Here is a 23,058-nt window from a genome sequence, read left to right as displayed (position 1 = left end):
ACCAGTTCGGCATTCCCATACTCTGCACATGACACAAACTCATTTTCAAATAAACATCGTAGAAACAATTCAACCCAATGTATAATTTCCTCGCTGCTGTCTTTAAATTAATTAATTAATTAATTAATTAATTAATTAATGTTATTTAAATGAATTCGACATTTAAAATGTAACTCGCCTTTCGAAATGTGAGGTTAAATAAAGCAATTACTGTTATGTTTTCATTCCCTGTGCCCGCCTCCCTTTGCCTGCGTATAGCTCTTCAAAGCCAAACAAACCCAACCTTTTTTAATCTGCGTGGAGCAAAGAAGCCACACAGTGATTGGCTCAGCAGAACTTACATCTGTCTAACCAGATTGCTGATCCTGAAGGGACAAAGGGGCTTGCCAGTACCCTGGTAAACTCAATGCTGCTCACTCCAAGTCCTCAACAAACCTTTACTATGTTAAAATAATTTTAATTAAAATTTTAAATCACAAAACAAGACCATTTAAACAGGCAGTGTAAAAAAAGGGTATTGGAGGATGCGGGCATCGATCCCGCTACCTCTCGCATGCTAAGCGAGCGCTCTACCATTTGAGCTAATCCCCCGGACAAGCAATGAATTTCTAAATCGCCATAATGCATGTCACAAACATACATCCCACTATAATTGGTAACCCAAACCTACCCATTTAGAATGGGTTACTATATATACCGCATATATTTACAACGACATCGATTGCAGGTAAACATTTAGTCGAATTACCAGTACTCCATTTATTTTATTCAAAGTACACACACTGGGCGTTAAGTGAGCTGCTCAGAAGCACTTAAAGGTACGTTAGTAATCTCAATCTGACGCTGAAAAGTGCGTCCGAGAAATCTCTTCGGAGTGCTTCAGAGCGGGAATTTTCTCTTTAGTTTTCGAACGACATTAAACGGTTTAATACTTATAGTACTATTATTAACTATATTAATATGCAGTTCTCCCCTTCAGTCGCTTCAAAATGTAAAACCCGAACTTAAAATATGTGGAATATTTTTTTTTCTTTTGAAAAAACATAAAAATGACAAATATAGAAATAAATAGGTTTAGATTATACCCTCATCCACCAGAGCGAGTCGTTAGCCATTTTTGAAAATGAACGCTCTAAGACTCGAGCTCTGAAGCTGGCGCGGTCAGTCTGCGCTGAAATACACTGGTTGAGTTTTTTTAACGGCAGCACCGAGCACTCCGATTTACCAACACTCACAGTGCGCTCTGACACTCACATGGAGTTTATAAACGCACCCGTGATTTGACGCTGCTACACGACAGCGCCAAGCGACTTTTAAAGTGGCTAATAAATCGATGCGTTTTGATATTTATGATGTTATGGTTGATGGAATGTCCCGGTCTGTTTGTGTTTGCATACTGTGTGTGTGTCTCTTATTCCCTCCCCGTTGTATTCCGCCATTGCTTGTTCACCTTTTGCTGTGCATTCCTGTACCATGTTACCCGCTGTTTGCTCGTCTTGCCTGGTCTGTTTCCATTTGTTGTTATCTGTGCACGCTTATTGGTTGCTGTCTGTCTGTACCTATTGGTCCTGTTGTGCGGCTGTGGGCCAGAAGAATGTCCCCGGAGCTGGGTTTTTTTGCATAATGGAGCCTATATATAAGCCTATGAAGGCTGCAGCGCCGTTCAGTGCCGTGGTGCGTGACGAGCAGCGAATAGGTCAGATAAGGTAGTGTCTAAAAGAATAAAACATAATTAAACATAGTTAAACGAAAACCTAGTATTATGTTTAGATTGAAGTATAGGTTAAACTAAAGGGAGATCACAACGTAATATGAAAATCTGACGCAATTAAAATGGTTACAAATATCAGCGCAATCTCCCTATTTATTCCATGCATTCAAAGTTCGTATTTTCAAATGAACACGTTTAATAGTGTGTTAGAAATACAATGAGATGGAAAATGATGTATTTCAGTCTTGTAAGATAATGTTTAAAAAAAAAAAAAAAAAGTCCTTCGAGCCGGAGTCGAACCAGCGACCTAAGGATTACTATGTATCCACTACAGTCCTCCGCTCTACCAACTGAGCTATCGAAGGCTCTGCGCTAAACCGCGAATTCACCCTATACAGCGAAATTGTAATTAACCAGATAAAATTGGAATTAACCAGATTACAGTCATTTGCTAATGTTCCTAAAATCATAAATACACACATATACATATTTATGGAAGATATCCCATGCAATATTTTAAAATAAATAAATAGATAACGACATATATAAATAAATAAATAATGAATGAATGAATATCAAAATAAATAAATAGATAGACATGTATTGATTTATCTATTCATTTACAATTTCCACTTCGCTTTTACATTTCCGCGAAACGCATTTCCATTTCTGCACAAACACATTGACAAACTAACGAATGCCGCAGTGGTGGTTTGAATTTTAAATCGCGGATTGACTTGGCGTCTTGATCAGTTTGGCATACATGGGCTGAACTGTTACACATGCACTATTGGTGAATTGTTTATGTAAACGAAATAACTAAGTAAACAACCCTTTGTAGAATAAAAACAAGAAAACACGCTCCTACAGAGATTATAAACGATGTTGACTTTGGGAGACTTGCTTTCTATCCCCGTTGCTCTTCAATACTCTGTAGACTGTTTTCAGTTTGGCAGAAGTTCATATTTGTGTGTGTGTGTGTCATATATATAGAGAGAGACAGACAGACACAGTGCTCACAAATGTACACTGAACTAATCCCCAAGAAAATAAATATATAAAAGGAAACATATAAAAAGATATAACCCGTCGCGTCCATGTTTTTCTTTCAGAGTGGGTTTCAGTGAGGTCTGCGTGTATACAACTCTTCTTTATAACGTTCTTTCGTTCAGTTATGTTTGAAATTTTATAAAAACTAAGTGTGTTCAGAGATCATTTTGTGCAGAATCTGACCAATTTATCCAATGGGTACGTTCACGGAGATCATCCTTTGAAGATTATTGGGTAAACTCGTCAGATTTTGCCCAGAGTGATCACTGCTTTTTTTTTTTTTTTTTTTTTTTTTGCTGCTCCTACCGGTTAGGATCAGTAATTTTCTTTGAACGTCGACTTCTCAGTTGAAATTGTTCTGTGGTACTTACTGCTCCGATTGTGGATTTAGTGTTCCATATTTCTTTGATATTGCTTTGTAACTATTTATTTTGTTGTAGTTCGATACAAATGCTTTTCTCAAACGTGAATCCAACTCCTTTTATTTTACATCATCTGCTTTGTTGCCAGAATGTTTTTCTTCAATGAATGTTGGCAATAATTACTACTGTACTGGCAATTAGCTTTGTAATGCAGCTGAACTACTACGTAATGTTTTTCACGCATAGACTATATTCACAAAACAGTTATATTTTTACAGACTTAATATAAAACGTGCCAATATTTTTCATGAACAAATATTTGAAATTGTTAATTGATAAACTAATAAACTACCAGAAATTGTATTTTGATCTTTGTCGTATTAGTGGCTAGTGTTCACTAAATGCTTGTATTCCACATGTTTTCTTGAATTATATTAAGTGCAGGATGCCTAATTATGTCTGAGACTTCATTGTCTGGAACTTATCCAGGAGACTACCTCCATTACCGTTCAATTCAGTACAAACATTGAAAATCAAAACTTACACAAGATCACTTTCTTTTACAAATGTATTTTCTTACTCCTACCTCTTAACACCCGACAGGCTAAACTGAATAACTGAAATTGTATTCGACAAAGCACCACTGACATTAAGTTTGCTACACATTAAAGTCAATCTTTATATGTAGGGTATTTGGGAAATATGTCATTTGATCAGAGAGGTCGTTTTAACTGGGATAATACATTAATACTAAATCATCCTTGCTTTGTTATTGCAAGCAACTGGCAGAAAAGTAAATACAAAAAAGAAAAGAGCAATCCTGTTAACTTATCAAAAACAGCTTGAAAAAGTCAAGTAATAATATTGTATTAACACATTTTAAAAAAGCACTGATGGCATTAAAAAAAACACAAGCACTCATTCAAATACTTTATTTTTCCAGAAAAAAAAAAAATCAAGATGTTTGGCTGCAACCATTCAGGTTCCTTTCTTACAGTCATCTAATATTGGAGAAGGATTACTATATAGGACTAAACTCCTCAGACAAGTCTTACACATAAACTAACACAAATACTATTGTAGGAGTTTGGTCAGGCTTCACAGTATTTCAGCTCATTTTGTAATGAACTGGTTATACTTTAAAAGCAGCATTTCTATAATAAAACACCCCAAAAGACAATAGGACAGCCCAACATTAGCAGGGAAGTAGAGATTCAAAATGCAGCAAAAACAACCGACAGTGTACATTGTGCATGTTTCTCAATCTACTCAATGGGCTCACAGTTCTCACACTGAAATGTTATCTTACGCAGTACACGAGTAGTTGCGAGATGTAGGCAGAGGTGACGTCACTGTTACAGATCACAGCCAGAAACATGGAAAACGCTCTGGTCACTTTGCAAGGTCAAGGTAGAATGTTAAGGCACACATTAACTAATCAGTGCCACCCGATTTCACATTTTACACAAATGTGTGTAAAATGAATGTGTCACTATTGGCTGGCAGGGACAACTCTTATACCTTGCCACACATGGGTATGTATTCACTACCTCAAAGCTTCAAATTAACCATAATCTTTGTGAACAGTATGGGGGGGGGGCTCAGTTTCTTAAACCTTATTTCCATTTGGCAAGTTATCTTATACTTAACACTGTTTGAAACATTTATAAACCTGAAAAAAAACAAAATGGGACATCAAAAGAGTAGAAAAGGAGTCCGATACAAAATTTCATGCAGCCTGACAAAAAAAATCTTTAAATCTATATTTCGTAAGCGGCAGCTTCATCTTTTACAAAACCCTTCTTCTGAGTCATCAAAAAGCACTGGTGGTATTGTCCTTGATCACGAGAACAGAACAGATTCAGTCCTAGCGTGAAACAAGTCTTACAGCCTGGAGAGCATTGAAAATGCCCAGTTTTTAACAGCAATGCTTGTGTTTTGAAGGGAAGTCCAGGTGGACATAGATATGTATACCAAGTGATCCTGCACACAGGGCCAAGATACTTCACCTCTGCAAAATGGAGAAAAAAAAAAGTGTAATTGTTCACTTCTATATCTATTACAATAGTCATTTGTTTGATATTCTTTGCACTGTCTAAAACCGGGTTTCCCCAGTTCTGGTTCTGGGGACCCCCTGTAGCTGCTGGTTTTCATTCCAACTGAGCAATTACTTAACTAGACCCTTAACGGAACTGATAATTTGCTTAATTAGACCATAAGCTTTTAAACAATTGCAGAGTTCAAGTTACTTATAAAATGTTACAGCAAACTTGAAATCTGCAAATAAGTGCTGAAAACAAGTAAAAAGGTCTAATTCAATTAAGTTCAGTTCAATTAAGGGGGAGGGATTAAGAGTTAAGCCACCTCCCAGGACATGATAGCTAAGTGGAGAGAGAGGTTCAACACAATACAAAGGGGCTTAAATTCACACCCCAATTCAGCCTTTCAAGCAATGACTGTAGTTTCAACACTTACTTGCAAGACTTTACAAACTGCTGCCATCCTTCTTCCAAAGAGGTTTTGGCATACACCGTAGCTGGCTGTAGATAATTCTGATGAACAAATAGCAGCAATTCCTTCAGATATTCAATAAACTGGACCACGCCATCTGGGATATTGGAGTTGAGCTGGACAACAAATCAGAAAAAAACCAAATTAAACATACAACAGTGCAGGCATAAGGGAAACAGGTACACAGCCACAGAATTTTACATATAAATTATACAACAACCAGGCACTACTCTCCCATAGTTTTCTATTGCGGTCATTGTTATAATTCAATAACAAGATCAAATAAAAGCACAGATAAATTAATGACACCTGTTTGAATGAATGTTCGAGCACTGCTCTCAAAAGTAAACTGTTCCAGTGGACAGCAATGACTTCAGACAAAGGTAACCAAATATGTATGTTTAGAAGCATCTCAAGCTTTATTCACTTGGGAGTTACATTACCGCAGAACACAGCACAGCCATGCCAGTATCCCTTAAATTATCTAAACCGCACCAAGTTTTATTCCAATTGTAGCTTTCTAGATATAACTCAAAAGCGTGACGTACATACAAAGTCTTCGCTACATCCCCCGTTGCCATGGGTATGCATTCCCAGTTGGATATAATAAATGGTTAAACCAACACGAGCCAGATGCAGACAATAAAAAGCAGTAGTGGACAAACGCTTCGCTTATCCAGTATGTGTTGCTGTTCTGCAAGTGTTTAATTAAACAATCAAATTGCCTGGCTAGTAATTCTAGTCTTCAAAAGTTATTTCATGAATCTTTTAAAAAAAAAAAAAAAAAATCAGGTCATTTTATTTTTTATACCACAGATCTCCTATCAATATGTAGGAAACAATACAGGCCTGGTAGATGATCCTCAGACTTACCCATTCAATAAGCCTGGGTGCATTGTCTTTGACCAAAGTAATCTGTTTTGAACACACTTCTGCAATGTATCCCACTGCCAGGGTTGTCTTTTCCAAAGCCATTTCTAAAATAGGTCCCATTGTATTTACCATCTCAGAGTAGTAATATGGTGCATTAGTTTCCATCCAACTAAAAAGTAAAGAAAAAAGGTCAACTGACAACACTTTGTAGGGTCTGTTTTGCAACTACAATCCTGACAATGTACGTAAATCTAGATTTTTGAGATGTGAAGGATTCATTTTTCCTCTGTTAGAGAAGTGGAGTTTATCAGAGTAGTTTTGAATGGTAAGTCTATCCATGATAAACATTCAAAAGAGGTTTACACAAAAAAAAAAAACAGACTTCTTCACTGCTCATCTTTTAATGCAAACATTCAGTACATCTTATATATTTACAGAAACAAACAAACTACTGACCTGTAACCTTTGTAAGAATACAAAGACATTTTATTCCAAGCTTGTTGTGAGGCAGATATCATTCCAGACTGCTGAAGGACATGTGCAACAGAGGAGGCTTCAATTGAAAATATACAATAGTTACACCTTCAAGAAGGACAATGTGGCATCAAGTAAACAATAAATAGAAAATTAAAAAGTCTACTAAAACATTAAAGGAATGCAAGACCCTATGTCAGACAATATTACTCAACTGATAATTGTTTTCTTTAGAACACTCCCACTATACAGTGTGGAACATGAAAACACCACAGCACAAGAGAGAGATGAGGACTTCCTAATAGAATTTGCTGTAAATGGAATTACATTCCAAGGATAAGTGAACAATGTGTGCACCTATGCTATGAAAATGTCTTCTCAATATTACTACAATTATAGGGTGCCACAAAAAGATTAAAACTACATTCAGACAACACAGCATCAAAGCAGGCATGGAGCGCGGCAGAACGAAAACGGAGGGCAAGGGGTGTTGTGCATTGCTGATCAAACTTTACACATCTATAAAAATAGTTAACTTCATAAAATTTCATTAAATAAGTGACATTACAGAAATGTGATCTGCAGAACATACCTTTAAAAGACCCATTTGCTCTGATGTCCTGCATCACAAACCCAACAGCAAACACCAACGCTACCAACACCAGGCGAGACCACGGGAAGACCCGTCCTTTCATCTTTATCTGGAGTTGCTGGAAAAGGCAGCAACAGCCAATGAGTCAGTGGAAGAATCGGATTTCTCAGACTAGAAATAAAGTTAATTTAACCATGGCCTGGCAGCCTGGGGCCGCTAGAGATCGCAGTTTGGCCAGAAGTTATGAAGCACCACAGGCCCAAATGGGCGTGTTACATTTTTTTAGTATACATATTTGTATAATATATATTAGTATCGTGTACATGGCTTCCGTTTTGATGAACCCAGGAAAATGCTCTTCAGTTTGTCTTCAGAAAGAGAACACCTCCGATCAGACAGGACAAAACTATACAGCAAGTTGCTGCGATCAGCAACAGCTGTATTTGTTACTGCATTTTGTAGGCAGACTGTCAGCTGTCAATGGCCAAAGCAAGTTGATGTCTTCGAATACCTGTCCAGGAAAACCCTTTCCTCTCACTTTTGCTTATATATTTGTAACATGGGGCCTTTGTCGTGGCATTTTCTGGCAAAAATCGATCAATGCTCCCTTGACCCTCAGTGTGATGCGACATTTTTCCCCAAGTAACAATGCTCTGAGAACGACAAGTACTGTTATGATTATTATTATTATTGATTGTTATAATAGTGTTTACTATTAGAACTGGTATAAATCAGTTAACCTTTTAGCATTGCTGTGACCATACGGTAACAGCTTGGTTGCAGTTTTGCTTATGAGAAACGAGTATCATTTGTACATACATTTTCAAATCTTAATACAGTATTTTCATTTTAAAACGACAAGCACACCAATGTGTGCATGTTAAATAGCTGAAATATGTATATTGAAAGGCTTCGCTTACCACTGTCTTGAGACGTGGGCTCTTCTGTTACCGTACACATTAGAAATATACAGAAATTAAACCATGTTGAATATATATCATGTTAAAATTGTACCCGGGCCAGTAAAAACACCACCTCAGTAGCCCAAAGGGCCAGTAGTTAAATTTAAATGTAGAGCCCTATTAATTGAATCAAATCAAATTAGTTCCAGAAATTCAAACACACAGCAGCAATGCCGATTTTCATTCCAGAAATCATAACAGCAGCCAAGCATAAAAAGTTTACATTTCAAAATAAACTAACAACAATTACAGGCTTTAAAAATTTTAATAGCACTGAATTCAAAATACCTTCCGGTAGGACCTTTTACAGTTTATTATTAAATCTAATGGCAGATAGAGAAGTCTTACATTGCAGACGTCATTGCAGGCTTTAACCCCCTGTGAACTGGCAGCAGACGTACTCATTTCATCATTAGTAACTTTGAAAGACTGAACCGTTTCTGGCAGAGATTTGCGAACCTGAAAAAGAAGAAATCCACAGGAGGTATTCAGGACAACACACCAAGTCCTACCATCATTATATGATGACTTTATTCAATGCTCTTAACTTTTACATAAATATGAAAAGAAAGCAACCATAAGTTTTTTTTTTTTTTTTTTTTTTTTAATATTAAAGTTCCATGTTCTAAAAGAAAGGTGTGCATTTACTAGGACACAAAAAGCCTTCAAGTCACATTAAACCTCTTGCTGTCTTAAATAAAACTCCATGCATAGATTTAGAGAAAGTCAAGTTTCATACAAAATGCACATGTTTCGTTCAGGGATAATATACCTTTCCTGACTGGCAATTCCAGGTGTCCAAAAGATGTTTCAGTAGAAGACTTGCAAAAAAAAAAAAAAAAGGAGAAAAAATAAATGACTTCTCTAAATAAGGTTTACTTAAAAGCCAGCTCATTGTAACAAAACAGAATTGACAGTCCCTCTCCCCCTTACACAAACACTATTTATTAAGTTATTCTTTTCTGTTACCTTGATTGTGAAAGGTGTTTGGTGTACAACTGCCTCCAAACACTAAAACTTTGAGGATCCAGAGTCAAACACTCAGTCAAACTGTTAAGGAGCTAAACAAAGAACAGGAAATAATGTCGTCAGCATGTGATGTACCTCCGCTTCAATTAAATCGCTTGATTAGTAGCTTTCATGGCTATGAACATGCTTTCCTCAGGCTTCAGTGGGAATGCGTGTCATTGTGAATACCTTTGCGAAGGGGTCTGCTAGACCGTATTGCAAAGCTGTATCTTTAGGGCCTCTTGTACAAATGTAGTGATGTATGGTCAACCAATTTCTAGTCCTAAGGAAATAACTACATGCATCGTGTCCACAAGTTAGAACATCATGCATTCATTAAAACTAAACCTACCTATTAAAGCACATCAATACTGCATGCTCTGTCATGATGCAGAAGCTTCTAAGAGATACGTACTGTAAAACGTCTTGCACGTATGGTTATTTACATATCCATTCTAACAATGTCAGTTCCCAATTTGGCTTTAGTGCAGTAACTGTTATGGATTCCTTGCCCCCAGCTCTAACCTCTTTCCTCATGTCATCAGGGCAGTTGTGGGTTGCTCTGGATAGGAAGGATGGGAAGTATGTGTGCAAGGTAGATTCAGGCTTAGCTCCAAAAGCCAGCACCTTCAATCTTGGGTACAACAGTCTCAGCTGCTCCTGCAGACTAACAACAAGGGGCACTTAATTCAGGATTCCAGAGTAGCACTGAGGCAAGTTAGTTCTACTTCACTGCACCTTGTCCAATCAGAAAACAAATGTGGCTGGGCGCTTGTATTTTCTTATACTCAAATATTTCCTTTTGATAATGCAATGGCACAAATCTCTATCAGAAAATCCACCAATACTTTCTGCTTGGGATAGGGATTCTGCTTTATATGGACAGTGCCTTGTCAACACAGGGCACTTGCATGCAACCTGCCCCAGTGGAATACATCTGGAGTTAATGTTAGAAGTACAGATTATTTTTGGATGACTATGCTTCAATATCTTTCACAAGTACCCCTCTGCCTTTTCTCAACTACAACTGGCAGAGCAGGGCATTGTCATGTATCTTAGGCACTTTTAATATTCTTACCTGGGTGACAGAGCGTTTTTGGGCATAAAGGTGAAGTCCAGCAAAGGGAAAAAGTCCTTTGGTCCCATAATTCCAAAGCCTTTGGTTAAATTAGCATGCATCCTAGCACGGAAGATAAAAAAAAAAAAAGAAAAAACATGGGTTTTGGAGAGTACCTCCCTGTGCAAGATGTCAACATTCGTCACTGGATAAAGTCCCTCCGCACAAACTGCTTTACTCCTCAAGCTGTGTATATTAAGTGAACTTGAACCAGTTAAGCCTACAGAATAGCACAATGGAGTTACTGTCAAGTCACTGGTCTCAAATGCAAAGCGTTGTTGTGTGTGGAGCTGTCAGAACGGTATGCTGTATGCGCAGACAGCTGAAGTTCAGTGACAAGGCTGCCAAACATGTTTTCAAATGGCATCAGAATATTCTGACCTCACTCTGAACTACACACAAAACTGCTTTGTAAAATTATAGCTGGATTAGGATTTAGAACGATCAAACTGTTACTTTCATAAGGTATTTCCGCATTAAGTATTTTAGAAATCTGTTTCACTCTGGATATAACTTTGTGCTGATTTTAAAAGGAATATCTGTGTACCGTGGTTTACATATAACATGCCAAGGCCCAAATTAAAATATCAGATTTATTTTATGAGTTAGCCTTGGCCTCTTCACCTTTAAAATTTTTTATAAATAATAAAAGTCAACCCAGTGCGGCGTAAGCTAGAATTTGTTTCGAAGAAAGCTTCTAGACGAAATGCCCTAAATAAAAATACATTTTACAAACTTCATTTCCTATTTAGAAAAATATTTTCAAAGTGAAACTCGTGGTAATTTTTTTTTAAAAAAAAGTATATATATATATATATATATATATATATATACACACATGTATGTATGTGTGTGTGTGTGACTTGATTTTGTCATTTAACAATAAAATGAAAACGTCACTACTCGGGTTGTCTACAATGAGCCCACACACGCAGTGTACTTGTTGCTGTGCGTCACAAACAGATACTTATATTTGTATATGAATATATTTATACAATGTGTATCATATATATATATATATATATATATATATATATATTATTATGACATGCTTTAAAAAAAAAAAAAAAAAAAAAAGGAGTACTCACATTAGCAGTCTTTCTAAGTAGCCAATAGCATACAAGGACAGTGGCTTTGTACCCAGGACTGGCAGCATTATGCCAAACCACACTGGAATAAAAATACAAAATCATGTATACAATTGGCAAACCAAAAAAAATTGCATTCATTGGTATGATTACTTTCCCAATGCTATCCCTGTTAATTGAGAAAGAGTGCAGCCCACAGGAACCCTTTATAGAGCAAATGCAGCGGCTGGTGCAGGGACACCCTATCCATACTATACAGACACACTAGCTCATCAAAATGAATGAGTGGATTCTAAGGTGACTACAATAGCATCAAAGTACAGCCTTCAGAGCACTATGTAATGAAAGAATGTGATTGGCTGCAGGTGTGCCCTCCATGACGAATGCTGCCTAAAATGCACCTGGAAGCTCCTTATATTACGATTGGATGCTACTCAACCAACCAGTGCTAAACAGAACTCAAATTCAAGAATAGATGCTTCACTGTACCAATATGATTGAATTACAATTTTAAATTAAAAGGAAGTGATTTTATTTATTTTTTTTATTGAGAGGGCTTTGTGTTCAGTAGAACTGTGCACTGCAACCAAGGTTCTGAATCAGAAATCAACACATTCCTCAAGGAAATATATTTCATACACTAAATGCTTTTTTGTTAATGTGAATGGCAAGTATTTAGGTCAGTTCTTAGTATTACCACTGTGATGACAGTTTTAAAAAACTGATAAGGATCATGCTTGTACTGGCCATGATCAAAAAAGGTATGTTGCTACTAGCCTATTGCTGAACACAGAGGGGGCCCAATAGACAAGCAATTAAGAGCAGACTGACAGGCTGTTTAATCTTCATTTTCCCCTTCTTAAACCTCACACATCTCTAGGGGTGTATTCTGTAGAAAGATTTCCAAACTTGATTTGCAAAACTTTGCCAGTACTGAACCATGGCCTTCATCCTGCTTGACAGCTGCAGGATTGTGCAGACTAGGTGAAAGAGTGGCTTACAACAGCCATGAGAGGTTAAAAAAAATGGTTTTGAAAGTTAAAGAATGTCTTCTGCAATATTTATAAATAACTCAAACTGAACAGCTAGCAAACCTTTTAGTCCCTCAGTCAAATCTGTTAAGCCTGCCTGCCCCAAGGCCCACATGATGGTGAGACATTTGACTGGTTTGTTCTGGTGAGACCTCAACAGCTCCAAATGCTGAAAAAATAAATAAAATAAAACAAAATGTTTAGAGCTGCTGATCACAGTGGGCATGTTGTCAAAAAGCTGAAAATATACTTTGGTAGGTCTGGTATGGTGTGGGGAATACTCTAAGCCCAGAGTCATCCAACAAAAAACATCTACTCATTATTTCCTGACTTCAGAGAAGGTACTGTTCATGACACTTCAGCTGAATGACTACTATTTCTTGTTTTACATTTTTTACATGTTAGTGTAGTGTATTTGAACAGACTTCAGTAAGCTTACACTGAGTCAGTTTAAAGTCTGCAAAATTACATAAAAAAACAAAAAAAAAAAAACATTAGTGGCACCCAAGCTCCACACTGACCAACATGTACTCACACTGGCGAGATTCTGGGTTGCTAATTTGGGATTTTCCAGCATTATGGCTTGAATGCAAAACCTGTAGCCATGCAGAGCTTCACCTGCACAAGTAAAGCAAACAAACAAATAACTGGACTTTGGTTTATAAAATGAGCAGAAAAATGTCATCTAGTTGGGTTATGTCACACAGCTAAAACGTCTAAGGTCATTGTGCATTCAAGTGACTCAGCGTTCATTTTCAGTGAAGCACAGCAAAAGGAGCAAAGTTCACTCAATGTGTCTGCACAAACACTTACTAATGCAGTTTCCTGTCAATCACATTTCAGCAGTCAGTAACAGAAAATCCCAGCGACTTCTAAGGGGCACCTAAGCAGTAGTGTGGGTATGCCCCATTTTGACTGTTTCAGGCTTCACTTTTCCCTGAGCAAATAATACTATTAGTGTAAGGCCAAAACAAACCAATACCAGTTATTGTAATGCTACAAATATCCCTTTCCACAAATGAGAGAAACAAATGGAACGACAGTCTGCAGATTTCACCCTTTGTATTTAAAAAAAATGTTCTATTATACATGGGTTTATTTACTATAACAATAAGTTCCAGTCCATATGTAAATCAGTCTTGTTCAAATGTTTTTCCTCACTAACACTGCCAAAAGGAAAACAGCATCCTTTAAAAAAAAAAAAAAAAATTGTTTAGAGATTTAGAACAAGTGCAATTTAAACAGGAGTTCTTAAAGCAAATTGCGTACAGTTGTTTGGTTTAAAAGACGTGCCCCAAACAAAATGGTTATCTGGTCTTAAAGTGTACCTGGTTGCTTGTCCAGCTCACGCAGCATGGTGTAGATACAGTGATCAAATAAGTGCTGCTGGCTGTCACCTGACTTCACCAGCAGAGTCCTGCACATGCTCTTCAATTCCTTGCTTGCCAAGCAGTAAGGGTAATCTGGAGAGAATGTTGTTAAGAATGGGTTGTTTATCATGCAAGTTTGTTTTATGGTTACCTAATGAAAGCAGATTCTTTTAAAACCCATTAAGTATTTGGATCAAGTTCATAGGAGCAGTGAAAGACGTACATTTAAAATTAACTGGAGGAAAAAAAAACCTGACTATTCCAATTGCACTAATGATACAGTGACATGTATGGAATAAAGGGGGTTCAAAGCCATGCGAAAACAATGTTAAGATGCTTTATAATGTCCTCGCCATGTTTATCACACTAGATGATAAACACAGATGTGTGTAAAACTGTGCAACACATACAGACTGCTCCACTATATCCCAGATTACATCACACAACACTGTATCTGAATTCAGAATACAGTTGTGAAAGAATTAGACACCAGCCTGATTGCTCAATAGCCACATGCTGAGATTTATACCAAATGTCAAGTTTTAAAGTTCTAACCAACATTTACATTTAAAAAAAATAATAATCTGAATCCAGTAAGCAGCTGAATTTACTATTTTGGGGAAGTAGTAGAGCAAATTCATACCTGATTTACTGTAGCAACTCTTTCAGCACAAGTTCAAATTCAAACAACCATTGAGCAAAGATTTAGTATTTATAAATGTATATAAATGCTCCACAAAAAAAAAAAACCCTTTAAAAAAAAATTACAAATTCAAAATGGCAAAAAGTTTCAACTTAATTAGTCAACAACAAAATGGAAAACACAGAGAGACTTCGTCAAAAGGGTTGAAGCTGAATTAAAAGTTTATTTTAGTATTTTTGGCACAACTGAATGTTTAACAGTTGTTAAACACTGACCATAGGAGTACTTGCTGACGGTTGGGTCGATCTCCGGGGCTTGGAGTTTATAGTTGAGGTAACTGGCCAAGTCCTTCACCCAAACAGATGGGTTCTCAGGAAAGAGGCTCTGGCTCTTCTCTAGCTGCTGCTGAAGTGCCGACAGATTAAGCTTTTGAAAGCAAACGAAACAAGTTAGAAACAATCCTGGCAACCCAGACAAATGTGAAGCTTCCTCTGAATCTGCTTTAATAAAACAAACAAAAAAGATACAAGAAGCATTGCTTGTTTGACAGAAAGTACATTTAAAAAGATTTCCTTCGCAAGCATCAGGGTCCGCAGAATGTGTTCACAAACATGTACATAAATACACAAGATGATTGTTAAAGCTACATCATTAAACACTGCGGATAATGAAAAGTTTCCCTAACCATTATTCTAATTGCAAAATCGTTCTGTATCAATTTAGTGACGTATATGTTTTCAGGGGGCTGAACATTGGAATGAAGGAGTGCAATATTTATTTCCAATTATAACTGATAAAGACCCAAAACATAAGAAATGAATGCACTGCGATATGCAGATTGTACACACCTGTATCATTTTAACCCAAGGTTCAGAGTTCTATGCAGTATTGCAACGGTATACACAGTTAACAGCCTGCACAAACCAATCTGCTTAATGAAGTGTACATTAGATGAGCAGTTATATTTATATATACACATATACACACCGAGCATCGAAAGAAACTTACCACTATTATAACACATTTATTTGGATATGGGGTGATTTCAGCTGTTGAACTGCAAGCTTGAATAAAAGCAATTACAAAAAAAAAAAAAAATGTCACGTCGGTCAAGAGAGCAGCACCTTCGTGCAATTGGCAGGACTAGGGTAGCATGCTGTGGCTCGCCGTCTTGGGTGCTCACAGCCAGCAATTTCAAACCTGGCGAGACGGTATAACCAGACACACTCTGTCAACGACAGCCCACGAACTGGGAGACCAACAGTCACATCTGCGCAAGATCGACAGATCATTTAGCAGCATCTTCATTATGTCAACTGTTAATCAGCAAAATAAAGTCACTTCATTTGTGCTAAAACAGTCATTTTTCAATCACATCTAGTTAATTTCATCCAGATAAGCGATACGTTTCTTTTGCTGCTCAGTGTGTGTGTGTATATGTATATAAACACACACCACTTCAAATACAACACCTACAACAAAGTCATAAACAACACACAAAAAAATAAACTAAATTAATTCCCTATCTGAAGCAGATCAGCAGAATTTCAATGCTGGATACAGCTGGTTCCATTTTTCCTTCCATCAATGTGATATGTTCATATACCAGTAGTTGGTTAAAAACACGATTTGAATTTAGTACTTTGTCTATGGGCAAGCGGTGTGTAATGGAAGTCAAAATTCTCTGAAGTGTAATGCTGTTAACAGGTATCATCTTTCATAAAAACAAGCAGCCTATGGTCGGCAACATGAATCCTTCCAAACCCAATACGGTTCGTGAATGTAAACATATGACATGCACGCATATATCCACTGCTAGTCTCAAGAATGTGTTGTAAAGAGTGATGTTACCAAGTTTGAAGTGATATCACAAATACATCCTAGTAAAAAAACGCTCCTCAGTCACAATGCACAAGATAAAAACCCTAAGATAAATACTGTACATCACGAAAATAAGATAATCACATGTTCTGACCTACAGTAGCTTCTGTTATTGGCATACATGTATAAAAAAAACACAGCAGTACATTCTTTTGGTCAGTCATGGGTGGTAGTGGGAAGGTGTCTAGTAGAAAGAGCAAGGGATATATTGCAAGGAGACAGCAATGCCGTGAAGGACATAGCAATGCTGTGTTCACCTACAACTAGAGGCAGTCCAAATCTGCAGGAAAATCTATGCAAATTACATAGATACCTGCATAGTATCTAATCCGTTTAGTATTTGTATTAACAATAGCTTCTAAAAACACAAATCAAGTAAACAATCATATCAAACAATGTACAGGTTAAGTACTTTCAATTTAATAAGAGGTTTCACTCTATTGAATCAAAAGGATACAGTAGTTCAAATCTGAGTGCACATCACAGCTAAGTTTTATTTTACTTGGATAAATGAAGTTAATAAAAACATATTCACTTACAGCTCTCATGGCATCCTCCAACGATTTGAATTTCACAGTTTTTTGGCTGTTTTTGTCTCCGTTTCCCTGGGAATTCTTGTCACATTTCCTTGTATTGGGTTTCTTCGGCTGCTGTTCCGGGGGGGGTGCTGGGGGCACCTGTTCTTTATTCTTCTTCCCCATCCTCTCAAAGCTCTCGTAGATGGTTTCCGATGGTTTTAAAGGAGCTGGATTAAACATTACAAACAGCAGAGTTACTCAACAGCAATGATCAGCAACGTGTACCTTTCATTAAATGTCAGTGTGCACTGGATGTCTGGGGACTTGCAATTTAACATGATTACGCAAACAGCACAAAAGAAAGCAAAGTCAAAGTCTCTCCCCCTGATCTGAACGTCTTTTGCAATGCCTTGGGGCACAATTAAAGCCTGTATTGCCATTCCAGCTTTCAGTATGAGCTTAACAACCCTGACATGCACTAGACACACTATGCATGTTTTGTTTAGAACACTTACGATATTAATTAGAAGTCTTTGTTGCTATTCAAAGTCATATTCCCATTTCTGTGTCACTTAAGGTTTTTAAAGCCTAGCTGCATTATTTATTTAGAACATATCTTTGCCTAGTAACAGTGGTGAATCACACATACATGTGACCAACAGGACACACACCCTCATTAGTTTAAGTGTCCACATATTCTAATATTGCAGAACAGCTTTGACATGTTTGACTAATGAAAAAAATATTTCAGGCGAAAAGGGCACTTTACAGAGCATTTAAAAGGGACCAAGAACAAAGTACACAGAAAGAGTACTTGAAAACTGCAAGCACAAATCAAAGTTAAAAAGGCCAAGAGAGATAGAAACAAATATTGCCAAGGGGGCTAAAACCAATTCCAAAAAGCTTTTCCAATATTATAAAAACAGCAAAAGAACATTCAAGGAAGAAGTAAAATATCTAAGGAGATACAAATGGTAACATCATAGATAAAGAGGAAAAAAATACCAAATATATTAAATGACTACTTTTTACAAGTTTTTTTTACAAAGGGGGATACGGAAAATGTCCCCCATGTCGACCTGTTCCAGTTCTTAAAATAAACAAATCCCCTCGGCCAGATTAGATCATCCCAATAGTACTCTAAGAAATGAAAGAAGTTATTTACACACCGCTAACTAAGATCACACAAGAGTCTCTTGAGACAGGGGTTGTATCGACAGACTGGAGAACTGGAAACATAACACCGATCCACAAAAAGAGATACAAAACCGAACCAGGTAACTACAGTCCAAAATGGAAAATTACCTATATTGTAACAGTATCCTGGGAGACAGTCAGCATGGATTTAGGAAAGGGAGACCGTGCCTAACTAAATGGCTTAATTTTCTTTTGAGGATCCAACATCAACAGTAGATAAGCATATGACGTCGTTTATTTAGATTTCCAGAAAGCTTTTGACAAAGTCCTGCTTAAAAGATTAATTTTCAAACAGAACACAGCAGGGATCCAAGGAAATGCGTGCACATGGATTAGGGAGTGGTTAACATAATTTAACAAAAATTAAGTACTGATTAGAGGAGAAACCTCAAAATGGAGTGAGGTAACCAGTGGAGTATCACAGGGATCAATATTAGGTCATCTGCTACTCCTAATCTACATTAATGACTTAGACTCTGGTATAGTAAGCAAACTTGTTAAATTGGTAGAGGACACAAAAATAGGAGGAGTGGCAAACACCATTGCAGCAGCAAAGGTCATTCAAAATGAACTAGACAGCATTCAGAATTGGGCAGATATGGCAAATGTCCATTATAAATACCATATTGGAGATACTGAAATTGAAGAGGAAATCCACAAAAAAGATTTGAGTTTGTCGACTCAGAAATGTGGGGAAGCTATAAAAGGGGCCGACAAGATGCTCCGATATACAGTGAAAAGTGTTACATTTAACTCAAGGGAAGTAATGTTAAAACTTTACAATTAGCAAGACCTCATCTAGAAAATTGTGTTCAGTTCTGGTCACCGTGCTACAAAAAGGACATTGCTGCTCTAGAAAGAGTGCAAAGAAGAGCGACCAGAAATATTCTGGGTTTAAATGGCATGTTAAATGCAGACAGGCTAAAAATAATTGAATCTATTCAGTCTTGAACAAAGACGGCACCCTGATTGAAGCATTCAAAATTCTAAAAGGTATTGCCAAGGTCAACCCAGGGGACTTTTTCGACCTGGAAAAAAAAAAAAAAAACAAGGACCAGGTGTCACAAATGGAAATTAAATAAAGGGGCATTCCGAACAGAAAATAGGAGGCACTTTTTTACACACTGAATTGTGGGAGTCTGGAACCAACTCCCCAGTAATGTTGTTGAAGCTGATACCATGCTATCCTTCAAAAAGCTGCTTGATGATATTCTGGGATCAATAAGCTACCAACAACCATAAACAAGCAAGATGGACCGAATGGCCTCCTCTTGTTTGTAACCTTTCTTATGTTCTTATGCAAAAATGAGTGATCAGGTATGAGCTGTAAAGCAATGGCTCTTACAGCTTAACAGATGTCTAGCTTCAGTATTAGGTTTTCATTTACCTAGTTTCACTCACTGTAATCTGTTCAGAACAGAATGGAGAGTTGAATAGGTTGTCAAGATCATCAGCAGCAACAGTATTCACCCATGTACTTCAGGATCAGGGTTGGACTATAAGGTGGCCGAAATCACCATCAGCAATACCCCACTAACGGTGGAGTTAATGACACAAACCGCCTCTGAAATGATCCACCTGGCTCGGAAAGGATCCACCTGGTTTATTGACCAGACTGTTCAGCCGAACAAGCAAAAATTCTTGCCAAACGGGCGTCTCCATTTTTGTCTGGTCTCACAAAATGATGCCATTTATGGACTCATTTGGGAAACAGATGGATGTTATGCTCCACCTACGGTACAGCTATCACCTGCTGCACGTGAGAATTGGGAAGTTGGCAGGAGGCACCTAATTGTTCAGGATTGCAGTTCAAACATGACTGGGTTCAGGGAAAGCGGATTTAGTTTAGTTTTACCAGTATTACCAAGAATTCCTGCAATTTCAAACTGCACTTCACAGAACCTTTTTGACGTGGACGGCAGTTTTAAAGTATTAGACCTGCAGAGTAGTTCTTCTGAGCATTGTATTTTGCAAGAGGACCATATCTGTATTTCATGACTGAGGGCCATACAGTACTGGTCGATAATTTCTCAGTACTGGCACCTTACATGCAGGGATGGAAATAAGGCTCCCATTGCATAGCAGTTTGAAACATTCCTGGTTTAACTATGATTCTGAACAATACATACCTGAGCATGTTGTTTATATACTGGGACTAATCAAGCTGGTAGTAAAACATGGAATATGTGAAAACTGTAATAGTAATCTTATTTAATATCCATACAAATATGACTTGCTTTTTGGAGCTACAGGCATATGATGAAAACCCTACAGTTCATAATCAGGTTTTCAGAGTACATGTTTCAAACTAACGATCACGTACAGTGGATGGAAGCCCAATTAAGTATACAAGTGGCACAGAATCTTAAATGATGAATTGAGGGAAAAGTTAAGCTCCTACAGTCCAAAGTGTAGCTGGTGCAATGCAGGAATTTACTTTGACTAGTTACAATTACAAACCCTAGCTTCCATTCAACCACATTAAAAGTACATTAGTTGCTATTTGCATGTAATCAAAACATTCCATATGCAAAATTCAGGAAAAACGTGTTGTGTCCTGTGATAAGCCTTACATTGTATATACATGTGAAGGCACTTTATGAACAAAAACAAGGCGTGACAGACCAACTCATACACTTGAACCTTACACAGACCTTCCACTCAAGCGTTTAAATGAAAATAAGACCCCTATTTTATCAGCTGTAAAAAGGTGAAATGGGTACTACATTACATATATTTTGTGAGTGCTCAGTAGTGTGGCTAATACTGTTTCTAAATTATTGATGACTGAAATTAAACCAACACCCACTTTATTTCTATTAAATGATGATTCCAAACTGTCTATCCTTAGTTAATCATAGGCTCCTTTTAGCTGCTCTCACTGCTGAAAAGAAAACTATTCTACAGTCCTGGTTCAATCCTGAACGTAACTGGTTATTACGTCTCCAGTCGATCGCACGTTTAGAAAGACCTACAGCCAAGCTGCAGGGAGCCAAGCACAAATCTATTTCATCATGGTCCGAAATTGTCACAGCTGTGACAGACTTACTTTAATGCTGTAAGTTGTTTTTTTTTTTTTTTCTTATTGTCCCAGCCAGCATTGTAAATAGTTTGTTATTACTATTATTTTAAAATTAATAGAATTGTTTTGTCTAAAAACAATTTAAAAAATTGTTCACAAAAAAAGTGCAACACAATAAGGGTCTACATCTTAATCCAGAATGAAAAAAGATTAATCATTTTTTAATTAGACATAACTCAATAAATTAGTGTGATTTGATGTTTGTAAAGTTGAATATTTGTAATTCTAGAGTAAATAAATAAATAAATACCATGTGACACGACGCATGAAACTATTGCAGACACTGGCATTTCAAGTAAAGTTTTCAAACATGGAGATAATTACTGCGAGGTCATGCACGTAGGTCAGTCAGTAATGACGTACAGTTGACTCGTAACACACACCTTATATGCTTATATTAAATTAATCATAACGAAATTCATGTTGGAGAAATATTTTCGGCAATCATTCTTTCCACATCACAAAGCAGAATTATACTAACAAGTTTTAAATACCATGGAAATTACATACAGCTAACGCTTCTACATTACGTAAATGTTCAAATGTATTTTGACTGTTGACTGTATATTATGATTTGTCGCACTTGTAAGAGGTTTTAATCTCAAAGTGCTTACCTAGTTGTTAAAAAAAAAAAAAAAAAAAAAAAGATACGTATTTTACTAGCAGTTAATTTATAAATAACCAGAGCACTTTGAAGTGTTAACTTTGCTTTCAGTAAATGCGATGCTAACTTACATGTGGAACAGGTATTACAATAGATACATAAATAAATAAAAAGTTAACATGTACAGTTGCAATGTGAGACAATCCAAACGTGCCAGTAAAACACAGACGATTGATTTAATTGTGCAAAAGCAAACTGCCATGGGCAACTACACATGAGCTCAGTGCTAAATCAGTTAAGTAGTTAAACCACAGTAAAGCAGTTGCTCACTGCGTGCATAGTCACTTACGCGCTGGGTCAATCCTGGGCATGTTAGACTCGGCCAGAGCTTTCCTTCCCGCAGATGTCTTGACATTTTGTTGTCTTGCTGAACTGTTCGGCTTTTTGCTTTTTTTCACAACTTCCCATTTCATCGAGGCGCCTGCATTTGTGGTTGAAGCCATTTTATGAAAATGCTGCTTTGTATTTGAGACTCACAACAATGATTGTATATTACCAAGCGTCACCCTTTTCTAATATCAACGTGTACCCAACGTAGTAACATAGGCGACTCTGCCAGCGTCTGAGGATTTAAACGTGCTATGCCACGTCTTCTTCCAATTGTGACGTCATAATGAATGTATTATTTAAAATGCTGCCGTTCTATCAGCTACCACATCGCCGTCTGCGGGCCATGTTTGAAACACTGCTTTTCACAGATGACCATTAACTGGGTATTGACACTTTGAGAAGTGAGGGTTCCAGTTTTAAGCAGCTAGGCCTTATAAATATATACCATAGTAAAAGATAACATTGCAAATCATATTTAAAAAAAACAAACATGCCCATAAAATGCCATAGTCCAACCATGGGGAAAGCATAGGAAAACTGAAAAGTGTTATTTGCCACATTGACACTTACATGAGGCTATGAAAGGATATCTTG

At 37.1% G+C, this 23,058-nt stretch overlaps 1 protein-coding gene and 2 non-coding genes across 3 annotated transcripts; all 3 read right to left on the bottom strand.

The window, feature by feature from the left end:
* Window positions 1–518: 518 nt before the first annotated feature.
* trnaa-agc lies at window positions 519–591 on the bottom strand. The gene has a single exon. It is a non-coding gene; the product is annotated as a tRNA-Ala (tRNA).
* Window positions 592–1,990: 1,399 nt separating this feature from the next.
* trnay-gua lies at window positions 1,991–2,076 on the bottom strand. The gene is given in 2 exon segments: window positions 1,991–2,026; window positions 2,040–2,076. It is a non-coding gene; the product is annotated as a tRNA-Tyr (tRNA).
* Window positions 2,077–4,040: 1,964 nt separating this feature from the next.
* LOC121317473 (transmembrane protein 214-A-like) lies at window positions 4,041–22,714 on the bottom strand. Its single transcript, XM_041253440.1, has 17 exons — window positions 22,424–22,714; window positions 17,213–17,418; window positions 15,068–15,218; window positions 14,108–14,242; window positions 13,315–13,397; window positions 12,843–12,948; window positions 11,749–11,830; window positions 10,622–10,723; window positions 10,069–10,210; window positions 9,505–9,596; window positions 9,308–9,356; window positions 8,884–8,994; window positions 7,574–7,691; window positions 6,964–7,060; window positions 6,508–6,676; window positions 5,599–5,750; window positions 4,041–5,134 (listed from the first exon to the last, which is right to left on the bottom strand). Exons 1-17 carry the CDS (start codon window positions 22,575–22,577, stop codon window positions 5,008–5,010), a joined length of 2,076 nt encoding a protein of 691 aa, XP_041109374.1. The 5' UTR covers window positions 22,578–22,714; the 3' UTR covers window positions 4,041–5,007.
* Between the last annotated feature and the right edge of the window lie 344 nt (window positions 22,715–23,058).

The sequence above is a fragment of the Polyodon spathula genome, chromosome 6 (genome assembly GCF_017654505.1).
Source record: "Polyodon spathula isolate WHYD16114869_AA chromosome 6, ASM1765450v1, whole genome shotgun sequence".
NCBI classification, from domain to species: domain Eukaryota; kingdom Metazoa; phylum Chordata; class Actinopteri; order Acipenseriformes; family Polyodontidae; genus Polyodon; species Polyodon spathula.
The sequence above is the reverse complement of the archived record's forward strand: the minus strand, read 5'-3'. Positions and strand labels throughout refer to the sequence as shown.

Excerpts from the sequence above, each read along its gene's own strand:
- LOC121317473 (XM_041253440.1), bottom strand. The coding sequence starts at position 22,577 with ATGGCTTCAACCACAAATGCAGGCGCCTCGATGAAATGGGAAGTTGTG. Across the intron at positions 12,949-13,314 it reads CAACCCAGAATCTCGCCAGT|CATTTGGAGCTGTTGAGGTC; the intron begins GTGAGTACATGT and ends TTATTTTTTCAG. Across the intron at positions 11,831-12,842 it reads TTTGACTGAGGGACTAAAAG|TGTGGTTTGGCATAATGCTG; the intron begins GTTTGCTAGCTG and ends TTTTTATTCCAG.